The 23735-nt window shown below is 44.3% G+C and overlaps 1 protein-coding gene across 6 annotated transcripts in view; it reads right to left on the reverse strand.

Moving 5' to 3' along the window:
* The window catches only part of BIRC6 (baculoviral IAP repeat containing 6), an 807095-nt gene that overhangs the window by 209091 nt on the left and 574269 nt on the right, over positions 1–23735 (reverse strand). For all 6 annotated transcript variants that reach the window (XM_082252286.1, XM_082252283.1, XM_082252284.1 and 3 more), the window contains one exon: positions 2818–3014. In XM_082252286.1, coding sequence (XP_082108412.1) covers positions 2818–3014 — 197 coding nt within the window. The remainder of the gene's footprint in view (positions 1–2817; positions 3015–23735) is intronic.

Raw genomic sequence — 23735 nt, forward strand, 5'->3', positions numbered from 1 at the left:
TTTTGACTTACCGTAAAATCCTTTTCTCTTAAGTTCATTGACGGACGCAGTTCTCTCTGATTCATATCAGTAGGTTATACTGCCCCCTACAGGAGTAGGATACTAGGCAGGAAAAAGTTCTGGCTACGCCTATGGGCAGTCCCAGAGTACACCATCTCTCTTCCTGCATAGGATGTCAGTTTTTTTCTGCCTAGTCAGGAGTAAGGACCTAGTTCCTTGCTGGGATCTCTGGTCCTGGCATAAAAGTATTTTTTTATGTAGAATATTTTTAGCTAGCCTTTTTTTTCCGGAACTTTTTTCCTGTGAGATCTTCAAGCAATTATGCCGGGCTGGGCGACAGACTGGACCCCCATATCCAGTGGTCACCCCAGTTTGGCCAGCAAGCACGTGCAGGCCTTAGCTCCACGCTGGGTCGGCCCTGACATAGTCCCACTGGATGGGGACTGGCCCCACGAGTTAAACGTCTCACCAGCACACACACGACAGGGTCGAGGCTGATGTTGCAGCGTTCCTATTTGGCCGACAGCCCCCCTACTCCGGTGGCGTGGGGTCCTGTCACGAAATGGTGCCCGCCTGTGTTCCTGGTATGGTGAGAAAATGTCCCCCCCCTTCCCTGGCAGATTTTGGGGTGGACGCGGGCCCTCTCCCTGGGACTGTCGGACCCTCGCACTCCTGGGTTTCCCTCTGTCCTTTTGTGACCCCCCTCCTCTCCACCCCCCCCCACGTGGGGAACTGTTTGGGCCTACCTGAGCCTGGGGCCTAGTGTGCAGGCCGCATGGGGGGGCCGGGCGAGTTCGCTGTCCGGTGTGCTCAATGATCGTGCGGGGGGGGGGGGGGGGGCTTGCTGGGGTTCTCCTGAAGTGGATGGTTTGGATGGGTGTTTTGGGGGTCCCCCGATTGCTGCAATTTTCGGGCGGGGTCGCCATTTTGTTGTAGCCTCTGTCTGCTTCTATGGAGGCGGCCATCTTGGTACACCCGTTTTTGGCCATTTTGCTGGAGATTTTTTGAAGTGAAGGCCGGTGGGAGTGCCTAAAAGGACAGTGAGTCTTGAGGGTGGTCTCTTCCTCTCTGTGGGGGTCTATTAGCGCATGCCCGACCTCCGGGTGGGCGCTGTAACGCTGTGGGGCCATTAAAAAAAAAAATAAATACAAGAAAGAGGAAGTGGGCTGCATGAGGTATTTACTGGTGGAAAAAAAAAATGTTTTACTATCCAAAGTTAAAAATGGAAAAAATGACTAAGGAGCCGCTTTAAGCTGTGTCAAGGACCAGGTGAAAAGAAGGCTGGGGAGCAGATTTGTTGAAATTGATTACCCCCGTCAAGTTCTTGGAGCAGCATAATTGTCTTCTGGACATTTTCTGGTAGCTGCAAGGGGGAGGAGTCCTTCAAAAGAAGATTGTCTAAATAGCCTATGATTTGGATTCCCTGATTGTGGAAAACTGGAAGTGATCATCTGCCAATGTGAAGCTCAGAAAGCACTGATGAGGGGAGTAAATGGGAAATGTACACATGAATCTTGGATGTCCACATATGCTGTGTATTCCTTTCGTCTCAGAGAGGCAAGCATTGAACTTGGGGATTCCTTGCAAAATTTTGCGATTTGTCCAGAAAGAGCTGACTACCCACACCCAACTGAATAACTTTGGTGCCATGAAGAGGTTTGGAGAGGGTGGACTTTCATTTTAAGGGGGCTTTGAGGAAGGTTTTGTGGCCTTGGAGAATTAAGCCTTCTTCCGAAAGCTTTGGAATTGAAGCCTGGTTCGAATGAGCAGTTACTCTGCATTTTGAGGAGCTAGCAGCTACTAAAGGTGGTTTAGGGACATTCCACTTAACACAGAAAGGTACGGCAGAAGGCAATTGCTGTGTAACAACTTGATTATAAAATACAGGGGAATGTTGGTTGTTCATTGTACTAGTCCAGTTAGTTGGTTGCAGGGCTGGGACTAAATTTAAGAGTGTCTCAAACTTTCTATCTGCAGAATCTTTGAAAGGAGGAACATCTTCATTAGGAACAGAGATGTTTGTTTAGGACAGACGGTTTTAAAAGTTTGCACTATGTAGTGAACACATTTCAAACTCCAGTTGCCTTTTACAGTAATGGTCAGAGATAAAGGGTGACCCTGTCCTACCTGTCCACGATGCTAGACTGTATATAAAGTCCAGACTTTGTCTGTCAAGGTTGGGCACACCCCCAAAAAAGGCCTTCAGAGACTGGATTCCATAGCGATGGACCACAGTCCTGAACCAGTATAGCACTCCACGGCTATCTCAACACATTGCACAAAGTGCCAAGGTGAGCGACTAAACAGGATCCAGTGCCCAAAGCAACATTACAGGCCATCTTCCACAGTCCAGAGTTAGGGTATGGATTCCAAGATTTGACCGAGGTGCACATATCTGGATCCACTGCTTCTATTCTTGCATTAGAATACAATGTGATTTTGAGGAATCGGAAGATAAAATAATAAAAAAAATAAACTAATGGCCGATTTTCTTAGTGAAGGAGAAAAGGCCCATCACCTTCAGACACTAGCACAAAACAAAGGACTCACTGAGTGGGGTTCAGTTACAGGGGAGGAGCCCAGGAAATGTGTCATCTAAAGCTTTGCCAGTATCTAATCACCTGAATGTATATTCCTATAACCCTATGGGGTATGAATATTCTACCTGTGTTCTGTAATGTACGATTAAGATAAGCTGCATTGTGCTCACAAAGGAATTACACAGCAATCAAATTTTTTGGCATAATAAAACATTATAAAGAATATTTTGTTAGCAAATTTGAAACACGGTCATAACAGTATAGTGTAAAGTCTTACTTGCTGAATGACATCTGGGTAAAGCATAGGAAGTCGCTCAGCGATAAGGGCCAGTCCACCCATCCCTGCAAAAACTTGCAATGGAGACTGAATTGGGCAGGTTTCTAGTAATGAGTCATCCAAAACTGATTCCATGCAGTCGTCTCCTGGGCTTATTACTTCATCTTCAGGGCATGAACCCAAGAAATCCCCATGCTCTTTAAAACACAAACAAAACACAAACAGATAAAGACAGAGATGCAGATACCTAATGCATAATTGGTGCAACAATTATTTTTACAAATACTATACTTTCAAAATGATACTGCAAAAAGAACATAGGAAAGGTAAAGTGAAACTAAAGTCTCTTTTTTTTTTCCTTTAAAAAATAAACAAACATGTTATACTTACCTACTCTGTGCAGTGGTTTTGCACAGAGCAGCCTGGATCCTCCTCTTTTCTCAACCCTCGCCAGCAATCCTGGCCCCTACCTCCTGTCAATTGCCCCCACAGCAAGTAGCTTGCTATGGGGGTATTTGTCAAAGGAGCAAGGTCAAGTTTCACATACACTACTGTACCAAACTCACCCAGCGCTATTGATGTTAAAACAAACAGAATTGAAAAACTATTGCTAAATCGCTATGGGGGTACCTGAGCTGAGACGCAGCTCTGTGTGTCCATTAGGACAGAGCCGCCGTCACCCCATGCCCCCCCCAAATACACGCCGTATTCATGCTGTCTACATTCCATTAAAGGTAGAAATACGAATCCTCCTCACCTCCGATGATCACAAACAACCACAAACCCCTGGCTTTAAATGCCAGGAGGAGGCGGCTGGGGCTTTAAGATCTTGTGACTGGCTATTTTTTTTTAGAACCTTGCAGACTTTACTGGTTTCAGAGAAGGACAGCGAGACAATACAATATAAAAAACCTTTTATTACTGAAAGCTAAAAAAATAGATCATAAAATCATACAAAAAATTGTATGGATAGTGTGGGTCATAAATGTAATATTTTCCCTATTTCTTTGCTAATGTTACAAGAGGTCAACAGACCTATATACATCACTCTCAATCAAACTTGGTTCCTCAATTACACATAAAAAGGGGCATTATGATTTAACACATAGATACATATTTCCACTTACCCTTAAGATTATAAAATCTTTACTAGCCTAAGTCTAGATACTAGAAAACCGTACTTGCTCGAAAATGCCCCCCACCCCCTTCCCTCTCCCAATTATGGGGAAAAACTGAACAGAAGTCTTGTGGTAACTGTATTCTCCTTGTAATTATCCTATACATATTTGATGAAATTCTTTAAACCTCTGCACTTACACCCCCTATCTATATTAGCCAGCGATCCAAAAGATAATAAATACCAATGATGTCAGATAATTAAAGGAGAAATAGGGCCAAAGATCTCCTCTTCAGTGGGACCCAGAGGTGCACTCATTTCTGCACTCCTGTGACCCAGATTCAGGTGACAGCAGGCTAAAGTCCACTGTCAGCTGATGTCACTCAGCCAGTGCAGACTCTGGAGGGATTCCAACTTCATTGTCAGGATAGACCCAGATGCCAGGAGGCAGCAGGCTCAGCCTCAAAGTGTGCAGCTGGGAACATGAGCAAGCAACTTCCACCCCCTCCTCAGTGTGGTGCTCCAGTGAGCGCTGGAGGGGCAGAGCCCAGAGCAGTGACTGAAAGAGTGGACCCAAGAACTGAGCGATCAGCAGTCTTTGATCGCTCAGTTTTCGGTCTTAGAGGTATGCAGCATTGGACCGATGCTGAATACACCTAGGTGAGTACAAATGTTTATATTTTTTTACATTTCAGAACAGTGCTGTTTATAAACTTCCTCCTGTAAAACCTATAAGGCCCATACAATCAAAGAAAACAAGCAAGGGGTGCTGAGGACCTAGGTTGGTAGAGGGTGCCACATCCCTGGTTAAGTACAAGAAGAAATGGTTCCCCTGAGTGGGACTTTGAAGGCACATAGATATTAGAAAATATATAGTGGTATGAAAAATTGAATTTTATTAAATATAAAGTACAATAGAGGATTTAATTCCTCTATTGTACTTTATATTTAATAAAATTCAATTTTTCATACCACTATATATTTTCTAATATATATGTGCCTTCAAAGTCCCACTCAGGGGAACCATTTCTTCTTGTATCAAAGAAAACAATTACCATAATTGCAACTTACACTTATACAACTATCAGCAAAAAAGTGCTAGTGCTCTGTATCCTTTGCTTACTAATCAAGATTATTCAAAATTTGGGTTTTTTTTACTCACCATAAAATCATTTTCTTAGAGTTTCTCATAGACAGATCCTACAGCACTCCATAAATTATAACTACTAGGTTATATTGCCTCCTCCAGGAGTAAGACTAGGCAGAACAAAAAACACCTGTGCCAAACCAATCTATTAACCTTCTACGATGAAGCGAGCTGCCATCTAGATAAAGGTAAGCGGGTGGATGTGGTTTATCTGGACTTTGCAAAGGCCTTTGACACCGTTCCCCACAAACGCTTACTGTACAAACAAAGGAAGGTAGGTATGGACCATAAGGTGAGTACCTGGATAGAGAACTGGCTCCAGGGGAGAGTCCAGAGGGTGGTGATTAATGGGGAGTACTCGGATTGGGCGGGGGTGGAAAGTGGGGTCCCCCAGGGTTCTGTCCTGGGACCAATCCTGTTTAATTTATTCATAAATGATCTAGAGGAGGGGATATCGAGTACAATCTCAGTATTTGCAGATGATACTAAACTAGGCATGCCAATATCTTCTATGCAGGATGTGGAAACCTTGCAAGCGGACCTGAACAAAATAACGGGATGGGCAACTACATGGCAGATGAGGTTTAATGTTGAAAAATTTAAAGTAATGCACTTGGGGACCAGAAACCTGAAAGCAAGCTACTCACTAGGGGGGGAACCTCTGGGTGAGTCTAGGATGGAAAAGGACTTGGGGGTACTGGTAGACAACAAGCTTGGCAGTGGCATGCAATGCCAAGCCGCTGCAAGCAAAGCCAACAGAATACTGGGATGTATAAAAAAGGGGATTCACTCCAGAAATAAAGAGATTATTCTCCCTCTCTACAAGACTCTGGTCCGGCCACATCTGGAGTATGCTGTCCAGTTCTGGGCACCGGTCCTCAGGAAGGATGTGCTGGAACTGGAGAAAGTCCAGAGAAGGGCAACAAAAATAATTAGGGGAATGGAGGACATCAGCTATGAGGAAAGACTACAAGCACTGAACCTATTCTCTCTGGAGAAGAGACGATTGAGGGGGGATATGATATCAATGTACAAATACTGTACTGGTGACCCGAGCATAAGGAACAAACTATTCAGTGAAAGGAGATACAATAAGACACGTGGCCACTCACTAAAAGTAGAGGAAAGGCGGTTTAACCTTAAAGTGCGTAAGGGGTTCTTCACTGTAAGAGCGGTAAGGATGTGGAATTCTCTTCCACAAGCAGTCGTATCAGCAGGGAGCATTGATAGTTTCAAAAAACTATTAGATGGACACCTTAACCACTTGCCGACGGTGCGGCTATTATCCTGGGCGGACGTCATATGACGTCCGCAGGAAATGCAGGGCAGGTGCGCAATCGCGGGCGTGCCGCCATGCACTGCCGGCGTGTCCTCCATTCACAGCCGATCACAAAATGTAAACACAGAGCAGTAACTGACTGTTACTAGCTCTTCTCTCCTCATACAGTTTCCAGTATGAGGGGAGAAGAGCTAGAAACATTGAGTTACTGCTCTGTGTACCTGTAAAAAGTAAAAATCACACCAATAAAGGTCCCCCCACACAGTCCTCAGCCCCCCCCAATGTCACCTGTCACCCAACAGTCACCTCATCATCTGCCCGCGATCCGGAAAACATTGCAAATTGCGGGACGCCTGTGCGTTGCCCGTTTTTTGCAATAGCACCCCAAACGCTGTGCGATGTTGCCGCCATTTCCGCCTGCTGAATCGCGGTAACATCGCGCAAACATCGCATGACGCCCAAAAAAGGTACAAGAGTTTCTTTGGTGCGTCATGCATTGTTTGCGTGATGTTACCTCGATTCGGCAGGCGGAAATCGCAGCAACATCGCAGAGCGTTTGGGGTGCTATTGCAAAAAATGGACAACGCACAGGCGTCCCGCAATTTGCAATGATTTCTGGATCGCGGGCGGAATCGCAGTGATTCTGCCCGCGATCGCTAAGCTCACATGGTGAACGTAGCCTAAAGTTCACCGGTCACCAGAGACTGCCATCAGTACCGCCGTGCACCATCGCCCGTCACCTGTCACCCATCAGTGACCATCGCCCGTCACCTGTCACCCCATCAATCACCGTCACCTGTCACCCCATCAGTCATCGTCATCTGTCACCCTATCAATCATCGTCACTTGACACCCCATCAGTGATCGTCACTTGTCACCCCATCAATCATCGTCACATGTCACCCCGTCAGTGATCGTCATCTGTCACCCCATCAATCATCGTCACTTGTCACCTCATCAATCATCGTCACCTGTCATCTCATCAATCATCATCACCTGTCACCCCATCAGTCATCGTCACCTGTCACCCCATCAGTCATCGTCACCCGTCACCCCATCAGTCATCGTCACCCGTCACCCCATCAGTCATCGTCACCTGTCACCCCATCAGTCATCGTCACCTGTCACCCCATCAGTCATCGTCACCTGTCACCCCATCAGTCATCGTCACCTGTCACCCCATCAGTCATCGTCACCTGTTTGCCATATACATGCAATTACTTACTGACCGGCTAACGACTATATGCGTCGGCCATTAAAAGCTAAATACTGGGGTTATGGCAGGTATTTTTTGAAACGGCGGGCGGTCGGCTTTCAGATAAGGGTGGTCCCAGTGGCAGATTCGCCGCGGAATTACCCTTACGGTGCAGGGGAAGAGGTGCCCCCCCCTCCTGCCGCGTCCCAGACGTTTTCCCAGCTTACCGGACCCGCCGGCAGTGGGGAAAACTATCCGGTCCCAGATCCTTAGAGACAGGAAGTCGAGTGAGGGCAAGATGGCCCTCACTCAACTCTATGGTCTTGGAGGACCGGAGCTACGTCAAAAGACGAAAAAGACGAAAAATTAAAGCGCCCTGTCCCCGTTAGCTCGCGCGCAGAAGCAAACGCATACGCAAGTCCCGCCCACATATGTAAACGGTGTTCAAACCATACATGTGGGGTATCGCGGCGATCGTTAGAGCGAGAGCAATAATTTGAGCCCTAGACCTCCTCTGTAACTCTAAGCTAGTAACCTGCAGACATTTTTAAAATGTTGCCTATGGGGATTTTTAAGTACCAATGTTTGGCGCCATTCTGTGAGCATGCGCAATTTTGAAGCATGACATGTTGGGTATCTAATTACTCGGCGTAACATTATCTTTCACATTATGGAAAAAAATTGTGCTAAATTTACTGTTTTCTTATTTTTTAGTTCAAAAAAGTGATTTTTTTTCACAAAAATCGCATTTGGAAGACTGCTGCGCAAATATGGTGTGATAAAAAAATATTGCAACGATCTGCATTTTATTCTCTAGGGTCTCTGCTAAAAAAAAAATATATAATGTTTGGGGGTTCCAAGTAGTTTTCTAGCAAAAAAAATGATTTTAGCTTGTAAACACCAATTGTCAAAAATAGGCCCAGTCTTAAAGTGGATAAATGGACAACTTTGTGTAAAGCGCTACTTGGATGTTAGGCCTATGCATGTGGCCAGGCTGTGAAAAAGTGTTACACATGTGGTATCGCCATACTCAGGAGGAATAGCAGAATGTATTTTGGGGTGCAATTTTTGCTATGTACATGCTATGTGTTAGAAATATTGCATAAATGGACAGCTTTGTGTAAAAAAAATGTGTTTTCATTTTCTTTCCACATTTTCCAAAAACTTGTGGAAAAAAATGACATATTCAAAAGACTCATTATGCCTCAAAAATTATACGTTGGGCTGTTTGCTTTCCAAAATGGGGTCATTTTATGGGGGTTTCCATTGTCCTGGTGCTCCAGGGCCTTCAAAAGTGCGATAGGTTGTCAGGAAATTATATGTGTAATTTATGCTCCTAGAATGCCGTACGCTGCTACTTGGATGTTAGGCCTCTGTATGTGGCCAGGCTATGAAAAAGTCTCACACATGTGGTATCGCCATACTCAGGAGTAGTAGAATGTGTTTTGGGGTGTAGTTGCAAGTATACATGTGCTGTGTGACAGAAATAACCTGTTAATACGGCAATTTGTAAAAAAAAAAAAAAATCTTCATTTTGCAAAGCATTGTGGGAAAAAATTACAACTTCAAAAAACTCACCATGCCCCTTATTAAATACCTTGGAATGTCTACTTTCCAAAAAGGGGTCATTTGGGGGGTATTTGTACTTTCCTGACTTTTTAGTGTCTCAAGAAATGAGATAGGCCTTCAGTACATCAGGTGTGATCAGGTGTGATCAAGTGTGATCAATTTTCAATGATTCGCACCATAGCTTGTGGACTCTATAACTTTCACAAAGACCAAATATACACTTACTTGGGTTATTTTTACCAAAGATAAGTAGCAGTATAAATTTTGGCCAAAATTTGTGAAGAAAAATTACTAATTTGCAAAATTTTATGACAGAAACAAAGAAAAATGCGTTTTTTCACGATATTTTCAGTCTTTTTTTATTTATAGCACAAAAAATAAAAAACCCAGTATTGATCAAATACCATCAAAAGAAAGCTCTATTTGTGTGAAAAAAAGGACACAATTTTTGTATGGGTACAGTGTTGCATGACTGAGTAATTGTCAGTCAAAGTGTGAGAGCGCTGAAAGCTGAAAATCGGTCTGGGCAGGAAGGGGGTGAAAGTGCACTGTAGGCAAGTGGTTAAAGACCAAAACATACAGGGGTATACAATGTACGGTTAAAAGCAAACACACACACACATCATAGGTTGAACTGGATGGACTGATGTCTTTTTTTCAACCTCACTAACTATGTAACCTAGCTATGCCCATGGGCCATCCTCAGCTGGTATGTAACCCCCTCTCTGCTCTAGGTATTTAGTAGCAAGCAGTATTTGAAGTATCAAAACTCCTTAGAGCGATAGGTGCTGTGTCGGTCTATTAACTCAGAGAAATTGGATTTACGGTGAATAAAAAAAATCTAATTTTACGTCCAAAAGCAGTGCCAAAAGGGAAATAAGGGATGGGGAAAATAACCCAAGGGTAAACACAAAAGCACTAACCAAGTCACAGGAGCCCCATCTGAAATCAAAAATTTAAAGAAAAAAAAAAAAAAAAAACACCCCTAAAGAAGGAACAGCCCCTAAAACAGCAGCCTGCAAAAACTTGTGGCCAAAAGAAGCATCCGCAGATGCCAAAATATCAACTGTGTAGAATTTGGTGAAAGTATGCTCTGACCACCAAGTGGCCACCTTGCAAACTTGAGAAACTGAGGCTTGACAACAAAGCCCACGAAGTACTTAGTGCCCGAGTAGAATGCGCTGTGATGGGGAAAGGAGGAACCGACCTTTAATAAAATAGGCCTGAGTCACGCTCTGTCTGATCCATCTGTAGATGGTAGCCGAAGAAGCAGCCAGCCTTTTTCTTGGTCCAATACACCTGAAGCACATACAAGGTATGCAAAGCAAATTCCTTGGGATGAGCCACCTTGAGACACAAAGGCAGCAATGTCCTCATTCAAATGGAAGTTAGAGACAACTTTGGGCAGAAATGACAGACTGGGACGAAGAACCACTTTATTACTTTGGACCACTAAATAAGGAGTACGACAGGATAGCACTGCCAATTCATATACCTTACGGGCCAAAGTAATAGCCATCAATAATGCCACCTGGGACAATGTAGGCAAGGGAATCTCCCAAATAGTCTCAAAAGGAAGTTTCTGGAGAACCGAGAGCACTAAGTTTAAATCCCAAGGTGGCAAGAGAGACCTTACAGGTGGAGCCACATGTCGAACCCCCTGAATGAAGGTACAAAATAAAGAGTGCGTGGCTAGGGGGTCTCTGAAAGAAGACTGCCAAGGCAGACACCTGGCCCTTGATGGTACTCCAGGCCAACTTCTGCTCAACGACCTGTTGAAGAAAGGCTACGATCCAAATCACAGACAAGGATCAAGGATGAGCATCAACTGACACCAAGAAATGTACGCTTTCCCAGAATGATGGTATATCTTGCTGGAAGTCAACTTCCTCACCTTCACCATAGTAGGGATCCTGATCCAGGGAAACTTCCATCCCTCAGTATCTGGCTTTAAATAGCTAAGCCATTAAAAAAAGCCACTTTAAGCGGGATGGTAGATCAGCCCTTGGGACAACTGGTCCTCTTTGAGAGGAAGCCCCCAAAGAACATTTACGGCCACCAGAATGATTGAAAGACCCTTGCCCTTTATTCCTCGCAGAAACCGCGGAAGAAGCTTGAGCCGAGGATGATACTGACCTTTCCGTACCCCTAGGTCACCTGTGGCATCTGCCAGAGGAACCTGTGACCTCGCCACGAACCTCGGTAACCTCCCGTGGGCTCGAACCTGCTGAAGGAGCTGAATGCAGGTCTGTGCAAACAGAAGTGTCTTGAAGGTGAATACCACCAGACCCAGAACCTGCATGCAAGTCTGGAGAGAGAATTGTGTGTGTGACAGCAGCTGGTGAATCACAGCCTGTGGTTCCTGAATTTTGTCCAGACAAAGGACCACCACCACCATGGTCAGAATTAAAATCATACCTAGGTAATTCAATTTCCTGGACAGAGATAGGGAGGACCTTAGGTAGTTCAGATGTCACCCGAACCTTTGCAGGAATTATATCCGCACAGGAGACTCGGGGGCCTAAAAAACCTGAAATGAACAAACTTTGCCCCCCTTTTTTGGTACCCCCAAAATAATCATTTTGTAGATTCCGTTGACACTCACGAAGGAGGTCCACGGGGCCGGAAACCAGCGAAGATGTCCTCCCACCCCAGTTATGGGTGAGGGCAGACCTCCATGCTGAAGAGGTCTTGTCTGTGGGTCCTGAGAAGCAAGCTCTAGGCTTACCAGACCAAGGTTGCTTGGAACCTCCCGGGGTAGACTTGAAGGTTCTATTTCCCTTATACTCAGTCCCGGGAGTACGAAATAAGTTTCTATGAGCTGGGAGATGGAGGGTCCCTATCTGCGAGGCTCCTTTTTCCAAGATTGTGGCAGGAAAGTAATCTTCCTCCCCGTGAGACCCTTAAATTGTCATCCAGAGTAGCCCCAAACAGACGTCTTGAAAGGGCAGATCAATGAGAGCTTTCTTAAGAGTCTTAGTCAGCGGAACAATTCTTAAGCCACAGCACGTGCCTAATCACCACCGCTGATACAGAAAGCTTTGACAGCACAGGAGCTGCATCCATGGCTGCATCACAAATAAACTGCAGCCCCTGGATCAATTGGTTTGCTAAATCAACATAAGCAGCAGTCACCTGCTCAATCACCAGACCCTGGAGCAAAAGTATGGCCCATTCAGTTAGGGTCTGAAACACCAGGGCTGAGGCAAAGACTGGCTGCAAGGTCAAACCAGCCATAATAAACATGCTGCGAGCCACAGCCTCTGCTTTCCTGTCAGCGGAAAAAAGGAGGATCCACAGGAGGAAACTGGAGGATCCACCACTGGTGAACTAGCCCACTTTCTTTAGCGATTCCTCAAAGAGGTAACGTACTGAGAAATGTTTGGGGACCAAAGGGTAACTTTGGTTGTTCCCATTTCTTATAGATAAATCTGTCAAAATAGGGCAGATAAGGAAACATCTTTGGTGTGCGACGTGACTTATGCGTACCAAAAGACACAGCCACATACGTGGCCACATCAGCTGCATCCTCCATTTTTAAAGTCTCGCACACTGCAGTAATAAGTGCGTCTATCAGGGCTTTCTCATTCTCTGCTGTGACTGTGGAGGAATCATCCTCACTATTGTACAGATCAGGGGGCATGATATCAAGCCCCCCTAAACGAGCCGCGTCCATGGCATCAGGCTCAGAATCAGATGAGACAGACTGAGCAGGCGATAGCGGGGGGACGCCTCCTCTTGGGCCTTTTCCCATATGCCACTTCCACCCGGGATACTAAGGACTGTAGGACCACTGTCAGCGCAACCATGGGAAGCTGGAGTTCCGATGGACCTGCCACCTCCATGAGGGGTCAGTGGGGAGATGTGACCCTGAGGCTTCAGAGGGAAAAATAAGTCCCTGCAGTACAAAAAGACTTGTTGGCACCACTAGATCAAGATTATCAAGCCCATCACCCAGCCTGGCAGTTGATTGTAGATTCTGAGAATAAAAACAAAAAAGATGCATGGAAGGAGAAAAAATTGTTAGGACCAATAGATCCCAGCAGGGAGACTAGGTCTTTACTTCTGATTAGACAGAAATAAACTGAATACCTAGAGCAGAGAGGGGAGTTATATACCAGCTGAGGACGGCCCATGGGCATAACCAAGTGTTTTATGTTCTGCCTAGTCCTACTCCTGGAGGAGGCAATATAACCCATTAGTTATAATTTATGGAGCTCTGTGCCCATCGATGAACGAAGGAAAAAAAATATACTGTGCGTGTACATTCAAATACAGTAAAACCTTGGATTGCAAGCATAATTTGTTCTGGAAACATGCTTGTAATCCAAAGCACTCTTATATCAAAGCGAATTTCCCCATAAGAAATGATTCGTTCCACAAGTCCTTCAGTTTATAGTCTATATACAAAGATTATAGCAATGTGATAGGTTGTGAAACCATAAAATGTCCATCCACAATATGCAGCCTTCCCAAGGGGACTAGAAGCAAAATCTAGCAGAGCTACAGAATATAAGAGAGATGAGAGGCACCTCTAAGTGTAGCAATATGGTTACATTTAATGAAGGTTCAACATTTAGCAACTCACATGGTTGATGATTAAAATAGGCCCACCTAAGTATGCAGGCATCCGGGGTAAAGCTGTCCACATAGACCATCTTCTGAACCACCGACTCTCACCACTGTCATTCTGCAATCGTGACCGGGAAGAATAGCCTGCAGTAGAGTGATCTGAAAGTGAGGCTTTGAATCACTCGTGGAGTGCAGCGGGGAAGGGATGATGAAGATGGCTGTGCAGAGGATGGTCTATGTGGACAGCTTTACCCCAGATGCCTGCATTCTTAGATGTGCCCGTTTTAACCACTTTACAACCGGAGGATTTTGCTGTCTTCCGTCCAGGCCACTTTTTGCGATTCGGCGCTGTGCGACTTCAACTGACAATTGCGCGGTCGTGCGACGCCGTACCCAAACGAAATTTACGTCCTTTTTTTCCCACAAACAGAGCTTTCTTTTGGTGGTATTTGATCACCTGTGCGATTTTTACTTTTTGCGCTATAAACAAAAAAAGAGCGTTTATTTTGAAAAAATAACAATATTTTTCACATTTTTTTATATGAAATTCCCCCCAAAAAAGATGTAAAAACCAATTTTTTTAAAAGTTTTTGGCCAATTTGTTTTATGCTACATATGTTTGGTAAAAAAAATCGCAATAAGCGTATTTTGATTGGTTTGCGCAAAAGTTATTGCGTTTACTAACAAAGGGAAAGATTTCTGTCATTTTTGGTGTTTTTTTTTTAACGCGTAATGGCGGCGATCTGCGATTTTTTTTGCGGGACTGCGACATTGCGGCGGACAGACCGGACCCCTGACTGACATTTTTGACACTTTTGGGGGTACCAGTGACATTACTGCAGTAATCAGTGCTATATATATGCACTGTTACTGTAAAAATGACACTGGCAGGGAAGGGGTTAATTTTATTGGAGAGGGAGGGGTTAATGTATGCCTGGTGCTTACTGACGTGTAGGGGGGGAGGTGACTATGTGATTCATGGACAGATCGGATGTCCAGCTATGCTGAACAGTCCGATCTGTCACTCCCTGTCACTATGGAGATCCGCCCGCTGTGTTTACACACAGCGGGCGGATCTCCAGACTCGATCCCCGACGATCGGGTAAGAGCAGCGGCGATCGCCGCTGCTCCTCCCCTGGCCCGACTCCCGCTGTGAATGAAAACAGCGGGAGCGAGCCTCCGGCGGCGCGCAAGCGCCGCCCAGAAGGGGAGGAGTCCAGTCACGTTAATACTACGTGACTGGACGGGAACGAGCCACTCTGCCGCAGTAGTATTACTGTGAGCGGTAGTAGAGTGGTTAATCATCAACCATGTGAGTTGCTAAATATTGAACCTTCATTAAATGTAACCATATTGCTACACTTTAGAGGCCCCTCTCTTCTTTTTTATACATGACGCTACTTGTATATCAAGTCAAAATTTATTTACAAAATGTGCTCGTCTAGCAAAGCGCTCTCAAACCAAGTTACTCTCAAACCAAGGTTTTACTGTATATCTCAATATACACAAATACATACACACACACACACACACACAAACACAGCATATTGACAGTGCTCCGAAAGTGCTTCAATATATTGCAACAACCAAACAAGTATCAAGTGGTGTCTATGCTACTTGTGCTTATAATATTTTGCCACAACAAACTTTAGCTCTGTGAATCCAATTCACACCTTCAGAAGGCTTTGTATTTTGTGAATGAGTTCTCGTAATACAAAGCGCTCTGTGATTGAGAAGGAGAGGAGCGGGCACAGCAGCAGCATGCAACTCTGCAGCTGCAGTAGCCGAGGCCAGACGTAGAGAGTTGGAGCGCTGGCAAAAAGGCAATAACCATGTTCTTGATGCTCAGTAAAATTCAAATTGAAAATTAAAGACATAAGTGGGCATGCACTTTGCTGGACTTAACACCTAGTAATCCTGCACATTGTACAGTGCCTGCATTCCCTTAAGTGATATTAAAGGCTTTTTTTTTTTTTTTAATACCAAGCATATCATACTTACCTGGCCTGTGCAGTGGTTTTGCAGAGCAGCCCCGATCCTCCTCTTCTCGGGTCCCTCGCCGGCGCTCCTGCCCCCTCCCTTCTGCAGAGTTCCCCCAGAGCAAGCAGCTTGCATTGGGGGCACCCAAGCAGGCACATTCCTAAGCACTGGCTCTGCACATTTATTCATACACAGAACCGTAGCTTGGCTCCATGCCCTATCTCATTGGTTCACTGGCTGTGACTGACAGCAACGGGAGCCAATGGATCCCACTGCTGTTTAAGACAATGAGGAGGAAGAGTCCCCAAATGACATCCTTGGTTGTAAGCAAAATATCGGGGTTATATACGCCATAACCCCCGGGACTGTTTTTTTCTTTTTTTTTTCAGCCGGCGAATCTCTAACCGCTAATAGTGATCCCAGTAGGAGATTAGCCACTGGATCAGCTGCGGGAAGGGTCCCTCCCCACTTTTCTCGGGCTTACATGGCTGATCGGTAGCTCCAAGAACAAATCTGGTGTTTGCGGTGGCTGACCACAGATTAGCTGAGGAAAGATGGCCTCAGCTAAACTCTATGGCCTAGGAAGACCAGAACAACGCCATGACATCACTTGCGCATCTGGTCCGATGTAAACAATGACATTTTTTTTTTGGATCTAATGCTTTCCATTGTAGAGGAGAGATGTGGGGTCTTTTTAGACCCAAGAACTCTCCATAAAGAAGACCAGTTAAGCTGTATAATCACAAGGGATGTTTACATTTCATGAGATAGCAATAAAAGTGGTAAAAAAATAAAATTAAAGAGAGTGTAAAACTAAAAAAAGGTAATAAAATAAATATATATATTTATATTTTTTTTAACGTGCCCCCATCGCCGCGTGGAAGATGCCTACGTAAGTCCCACCTACATATGTAAACGGTGTAAAAAAATGTAAAGCGCCGCCTAGGAGATTTTTAAGTATCGTAGTGTGACGCCATTCAATAGGTTGTGGAATTTTAAAGTATGACGTGTTGGGTATCTATTTACTTGGCGTAACATCATCTTTCATATTTTACAAAATAAATAAATAAAAAAATTGAGTTATACATTGTGCTTGCTGGCAGAATGCAAATAGGGATAAAATACCAATCTAAAAGCATAAAAAGCTAAAATATATGCCCTTAAAATGCACAGTAAGACAGTATATATAAAAAAATGACAAAGTAAAAAGATAAGTGTAATAATAGTGCCAGGTGAAGTCCAAAATAGTTCAAAAGTGACTGTGTGATAAAAAGTCCAAAGAAAGTGCCAGGAAAAAGTGCCAGTGCTTGGTGCTGGATCCTCCAATGTTCCAGGAAATCCAATCACAAAGGTGAAATAGGATGTAAACACCAGATAAGGTGGGTCTCAAATGTCATACGACAAAGAGACCAGTAGTGCTTTATGACCATCCAGGTCAGGGAAAAGGTGACTGCTGGGCTCTGGTCCCCCTAGACCGGCATTCTCCAAGGTAAATAGATCGGGTCCCCGAGGTCCTCCAATTTGGGTTAGCTTTTTATGCTTTTAGATTGGTATTTTATCCCTATTTGCATTCTACCAGCAAGCGCTATATTATCACTTTTAGCCTGGGGGTTTTTCTACTCAATCAATTTTATCTATAGCAGCTGCTCCGTTATATACTATATAGTTTTATATTAATTAGTACACATCATATTAGGCACTCCTAGGCTCGAGGCATATTCTTTGAATATATACATCAGTTATACATTGTGCTTTGATTTTTAATTCATTAAAGTCTTTTTTTTTAAATTTTTTTTATTGCGTTTGGAAAAAAAAAAAATCGCTGCGCAAATACCGTGGGGGATACAAAAACAACAGCAATTTTATTTTCTAGGACAGCCTTTTTTCCCCTCAGGGTGCCTTGGCAAAATCACTAAAAATTGCTAAAAAATGTATTCAAGCCAGCAGGTGGATCAAGCCTGCCTTTTATTTACACAAAGCCCCAGGTTTTTTTTTCTATTGTGCACCATTTCAACCTTCCAGCCACTGACGTCCTAACAGTGATGTAATCAGTGTTGATAAAAAGGGTGTTGATCGCCTGCACAGCATCCATGTTTGACCCTCCCTGCCAACACTGGAGTCAGATTAGCTGAGTGATGGAGAGAAACTGAGGGAGAGGAGAAACACTAGTCGGCACCAGTGTGCAAAAGAGTATTTGCTTTGGAAGAAAAGATCACCTTTAACATTGGGTGTCCTATGTGGGTCAATGCTGCCGCATTATGTAAAAACATTAGAATAGTTTTTCACATTTTAGAATCGGTTGCCTTGACTGAAAAAAGGTTTAGAAACACTACCCTAGGACCTCTAAAAAAAAAAAAAAAATAAAAAACTATATATATATATATATATATATATATATATATATATATATATATATATATATACACACACACACACACACACACACACACAGTAAACCCCCCTCCATTGCGGGGGTTACGTTCCGGACCCAGCCGCGAAAAGTGAGAATCCGCGAAATAGAAAAACCCTATTAAAATGCATTGTAGGCATGTTTTTTTTTACTGTCACTGTTCGTGTAAAAGCATTTTAAGGTCTTTAAACACACTTTTAAAACAATAGAAACTCATTTAAACACATAAAAGATACCGAGAGACATAGCAAGAGCTATGGAAAACACAAAAATATTTAATTTTTAATGATTTATATAGTAAAACAACATTACAAAAAAAAAAAAAAAACGCAATATACCGGGACCGCAAAAACTGAACCGCGATGGAGCGGGGGTTTACTGTATATGTATACATATCTATATCTATATATATATATATATATATATATATGCAGGAATTTCCTCTTCCTGTTTGGTTATGGGACCTGAAGTGAAGGAAAATCTCTGCAATGGCACACAGATGGCAACAAAAAAAATCTGATAGGGTTTATAACCCTTCCTTACTAATTGAAAAAAAAAAATTGATTTTTTTACTTACCGTAAATCCTTTTCTCTGAAGTTGTTTGACAGATGCAGCTTTATATCTTCTTGACCACTGGGTTATGCTCCTCCCTTCAGGAATAGGTCACTAGGCAGGAAAAAGCTTTCACCATGCGCTATGGGGCTGTCCCTGCAGGCATAACCCCACACACTCTGCTACAGCCCTCAGTTTTGTTGCAAGCAGTGTTTAGAAGACAAAAACCCCATTCCACTCATAATTAGATGGGCGGGTGCTGTGTCTGCCAATGAACTTCAGCGAAAAGGATTTCCAAAAATCCAGTTCTCTATCGTTCATTACAAGAGGCAGCTTCATATCTTCTTGACCATTGGGACGTCCCAAAGCAGTATTAGCATGAGGGGTTGGAAGAACAATGCAAAAAAGAACGTAATTTCCCAAGGCTAAAAACTTTGCAGTCAGGTAACATGGAGCTCAACCCAGAAAAAAAAAACAAACATACACCTTCAAAGAGAAAAAAAGTTCTCTTTTAAACAGCAGCCTGAAAAACCTTGCGGCCAAAAGAGGCATCCGAAGATGCCAACACATCTACCTTGTAGAATTTTGTGAACGTGTGCACAGACAACCAAGTTGCCGCCTTGCAAACTTGCATCACCGACGCCTGATGTCGAAAAGTCCAAGAGGCACTAGAATGCGCCTTCACAGGGAAAGGAGGAACCTGACCCTTCAGTGAATAAGCCTGAACCACCGTCTGTATGATCCATATGGATATGGTCGCAGCAGATGCAGCCAATCCTTTTCGAGGTCCTTCGGTAAGGACAAAGAGTCTGATTTCCTGAAAGATTCAGTAGACGCCAGGTAAACTCTTATTGCCCGAACCACATCCAAGGAATGCAAAGCAATTTCCTTGGGGTGCTTGGGCTTAGGACTTTATTGAAATGGAAACCAGAAATCACCTTACGAAGAAACGACTGATTAGATCTAGGTACCACTATCCCTGTGGACCACCAGATAAGGTGAACGGCAAGACGCCGCCGCCAATTCAGACACCCTGCGGGCAGAAGTGATAGCCACCAAAAAGGCAACCTTCTGAGATAATGTAAGCAGGGGAATCTCCCTCATGTTCTCAAAAGGAGGTTTTTGAAGAACCGATAACACCAAATTCAGATTCCACGGAGGTAACGGGGATCAACTCGGAGGCGCCATATGACGCACCCCCTGAATAAAAGTGCAAATCAGTGCACGAGTCGCTAAAAGACGCTAAAAAAACACAGCCAAAGCCGACACTTGGCCTTTTCGATAATGCCCAAAGCAAAACGCTGTTCAACCCCTTTTTGAAGAAAAGTCAAAACCCTAGCTACCGAAAACAAGCGAGGGTGCACGTTCAAAGATTCACACCATGAAATGTACGATTTCCACATACGATGACAGATCTTCCTGGAAGTAGACTTCCGGGCCTTCAATAGTGTAAGAATCAGAGTCAGAAAGACATCTATCCATCAATACCTGGCTTTCAACAGCCACGCCGTTAAAGCCAGCGACTGTAAAGCAGGATGGAAGATTGGCCCTTGAGACAGTAGATCTTCCCTAGAAGTCTCCAAGAAGCATCGGTGACCAACCTTACCAGGTCTGCGTACCAAGACCAACGAGGCTAGTCTGGGGCCACCAGAATGACCGGAATCCCTTCCACCTCTATTCTGCGCAGTAGCTTCGGCAGGAGTGTTAGCGGAGGGAACGTGCAGATCGGCCGATACTGACCCCAAGGAGCCACCAGTCCGTCTGTGGCGTCGGCCAGAGGATCTCTTGACCTGGCCACAAACATCTGTCCCTGGGTTGTGGAAAGCAGAAAAAGCTGGGACAAACTTCTCCGCCCAATCCAGAATCTCGGACACCAAGACCCTCTTGGTGCCCCCTTGATGACTGATGTATGCCACAGCCGTGGCATTGTCTGAATAAACAGGCAAAAAATTTTTGGGGGACCAGACTATGGAGGTTGAGCAACCCTCCCCACCCCCCCCCCACACACACCTGTACCCAATCAGTGTCCACCATCAAGTGGATATAGGAGGAGTCCCCTGTAGTGCATTTGCACAGCTTTCCCAGCAAGGAGTATTATCTCCAAGGGTTAGAAGGGCTGGATTCATCTCTTTTTCATGGATAGTGTAGGACCCACTGATAATGTGGTACTTTGACGCAGTAGTGGGCTTGAGCACGATATGGCCATATGGTGGGACCAAACCCCCATTTTATTTATGGATTGTCTTCAGATTTGGTAGTAATTTCTTTTGCATTTGCGCGCTATTCTTTTTTAATATACATGTCTTTTGGTTCATAGCTGCAGCAGCTTTAGAAAAACATGGGTATGCTCCCCCAAAAATTTTTTGCCTGTTTATTATGTATTCGGTCTGACCAGACTATTGAGGTTGAGCAACCCTCCCCACCCCCCCACACACACCTGTACCCAATCAGTGTCCACCATCAAGTGGATATAGGAGGAGTCCCCTGTAGTGCATTTGCACAGCTTTCCCAGCAAGGAGTATTATCTCCAAGGGTTAGAAGGGCTGGATTCATCTCTTTTTCATGGATAGTGTAGGACCCACTGATAATGGGGTACTTTGACGCAGTAGTGGGCTTGAGCACGATATGGCCATATGGTGGGACCAAACCCCCATTTTTATTTATGGATTGTCTTCAGATTTGGTAGTAATTTCTTTTGCATTTGCGCGCTATTCTTTTTTAATATACATTTCTTTTTTAATATATTGTCTGAATAACCCTGGACCGGACAACCTTGCAGACGAGCCGGCCAATGACTCAGACACAGCTTACTCGCTCTAAGCTATTTATCGGCAGCTTGGACTCTTCTAGCGTCCAGGATCCCTGGGCGCAGAGTTTCCCCAGCACTCCTCACCAGCCTGACAGGCTGGCGTCCGTGGTTACCACTGTCCAATACAACGGCAGGAAGGACTTGCCAGGACAAAAGTGCTGACAAGTGAAGCCACCACAGAAGAGCAGACTTTGTGTTGCGATTCAACCGAATCAAAGTATCCAAGGATTTTGGATAGTTCCATTTTACGAGAATCTCCTTTTGTAAGGATCTCGTGTGGAACTGAGCAACAGATCCGCCGCGAAGGTTAATACCATCAGACCCAAAGCCTGCATGCAGGACAGATTGTTTGCTAGCAACTACCAGATCGCCCCCTACAATTTTTGCAATTTGTCTGGGAAAAGAAAAACCCTCGCCAAAGCGGAGTCCAGAGTCAGGCCCAGATAATCTAGTCTCATTGAAGGTATCAGGGCAGATTTTTTTAAATTGATGTTCCAACTGAACTCTTGCAGTGTTCGGACAGTGATAGTCAAGTCGTCCAACATGGCAGAGTGAGAGTCCGCCCTCAATAGGAGATCGTCCTGGTCAACCCATTTGTCCTGAAACAAGGGAGTCCATGGTTCCATAAAGAAGCAAAGACGTCCCCCCCACCCGAGGATTTGTCTGCAGATCTGGATTGGCCAGTCTTTGATTTACCTGACCATGTCTTCTTGGAACTCCCAGAAGACCTGAATGGCTTTCCTTTTTCTTGCGACTTGGAGGTACGAAAAAGTGGCCAATAAGCAGTAAAAGAAGGCCCCTTGTCTCGCACGTGGTGCCTTGCCCTTGGAGGATTGAGGGAGAAGAATACTCTTCCCACCCATAAGGCCTTTGATCAACTCATTCAAGGAGGATCCAAGCAACCTGTCCCCCGTAAAGGGAAGGTCAGAAAAAGCCTTTTTTGGAAGCCTGGTCCACAGACCAGCTTTTTAGCCATACCATGCGTCTAATAGCATTCCTCACCGCGAACACCCTGGCTACCAGTGGAGCTGCATCCAGCGACGCATCATATATATATATATATATATATATATATATATATATATATATATATATATATATATATATATATATATATATACATATACACAGTAAAACCTTGGATTGCGAGCATAATTCGTTCCGGAAACATGCTTGTAATCCAAAGCACTCTTATATCAAAGCGAATTTCCCCATAAGAAATAATGGAAACTCCGATGATTCGTTCCACAACCATTTCTTCATGAGTCCTTCAGTTTATAGTCCATATAGAAAGATTATAGCATTGCGATAGGTTGTATAACCATAAAATGTCCATCCACAAATAGCCGCTTCCACAAGTGGATTAGAAGCAAAATCCAGCAGGAGCTACAGAGTATCAAAGAGAAGAGAGGCGCCTCTAAGTGTAGCAATATGTTTACATTTAATGAAGGTACAACATTTAGCAACTCACATGGTTGATGAATAAAACAGGCACATCTAAGTATGCAGGCATCCGGGGTAAAGCTGTCCACATAGACCATCTTCTGCACCGCCGGCTGCCAGTCTATAATCCTGACCGGGAAGACCACCCTGCAGTAAAGTGATCTGAAAGCGAGGGGCAGCATGGAAGGGATGACGTAGATGGCAGTGCGGAGGATGGTCTATGTGGACAGCTTTAGCCTGGATGCCTGCATACTTAGATGTGCCTGTTCCAATCATCAACCATGTGAGTTGCTAAATGTTGTACCTTCATTAAATGTAACAATATTGCTACACTTCGAAGCGCCTCTCTTCTCTTTTATACTCAGCTGTGACTTGAGGCTACTTGTATATCAAGACATTGCTTGTATATCAAGTCAAAATTTATTTGAAAATTTTGCTTGTCTTGCAAAGCGCTCTTAAACCAAGTTACTATATATATATATATATATATATATATATATAAGGGCTTGAGCCATTTGATTCATGAGCTCAATCAGTCCCGGGGAGAGCTGTTCCGTTACCAAGACACCTTTTAGTAACTTCACCCATTCAGTGACGGTCTGTGACACAAGGTTGGTCACAAAAATTGGTTTCAATATTAAGCCCGCTAACACATGTAAACGGCAGGACAGAGACTCAATCCGTCTATCATCGGGGTGCGTAAAGGCTGGGGATTCCTCCGCTGGGACCACAATAGACGTATTCAGTCTGGAAACTGGATGATCCACCTTTAGTGGCACGTTCCACTGAGTGGAGACCTTATCTGCGAAGGGATAACGGCGTTTAAAACGCTTGGGCACCACTA

Source organism: Pelophylax lessonae (genome assembly GCF_965119305.1).
Source record: "Pelophylax lessonae genome assembly, chromosome: 3".
Classification (NCBI taxonomy): Eukaryota; Metazoa; Chordata; class Amphibia; order Anura; family Ranidae; genus Pelophylax; species Pelophylax lessonae.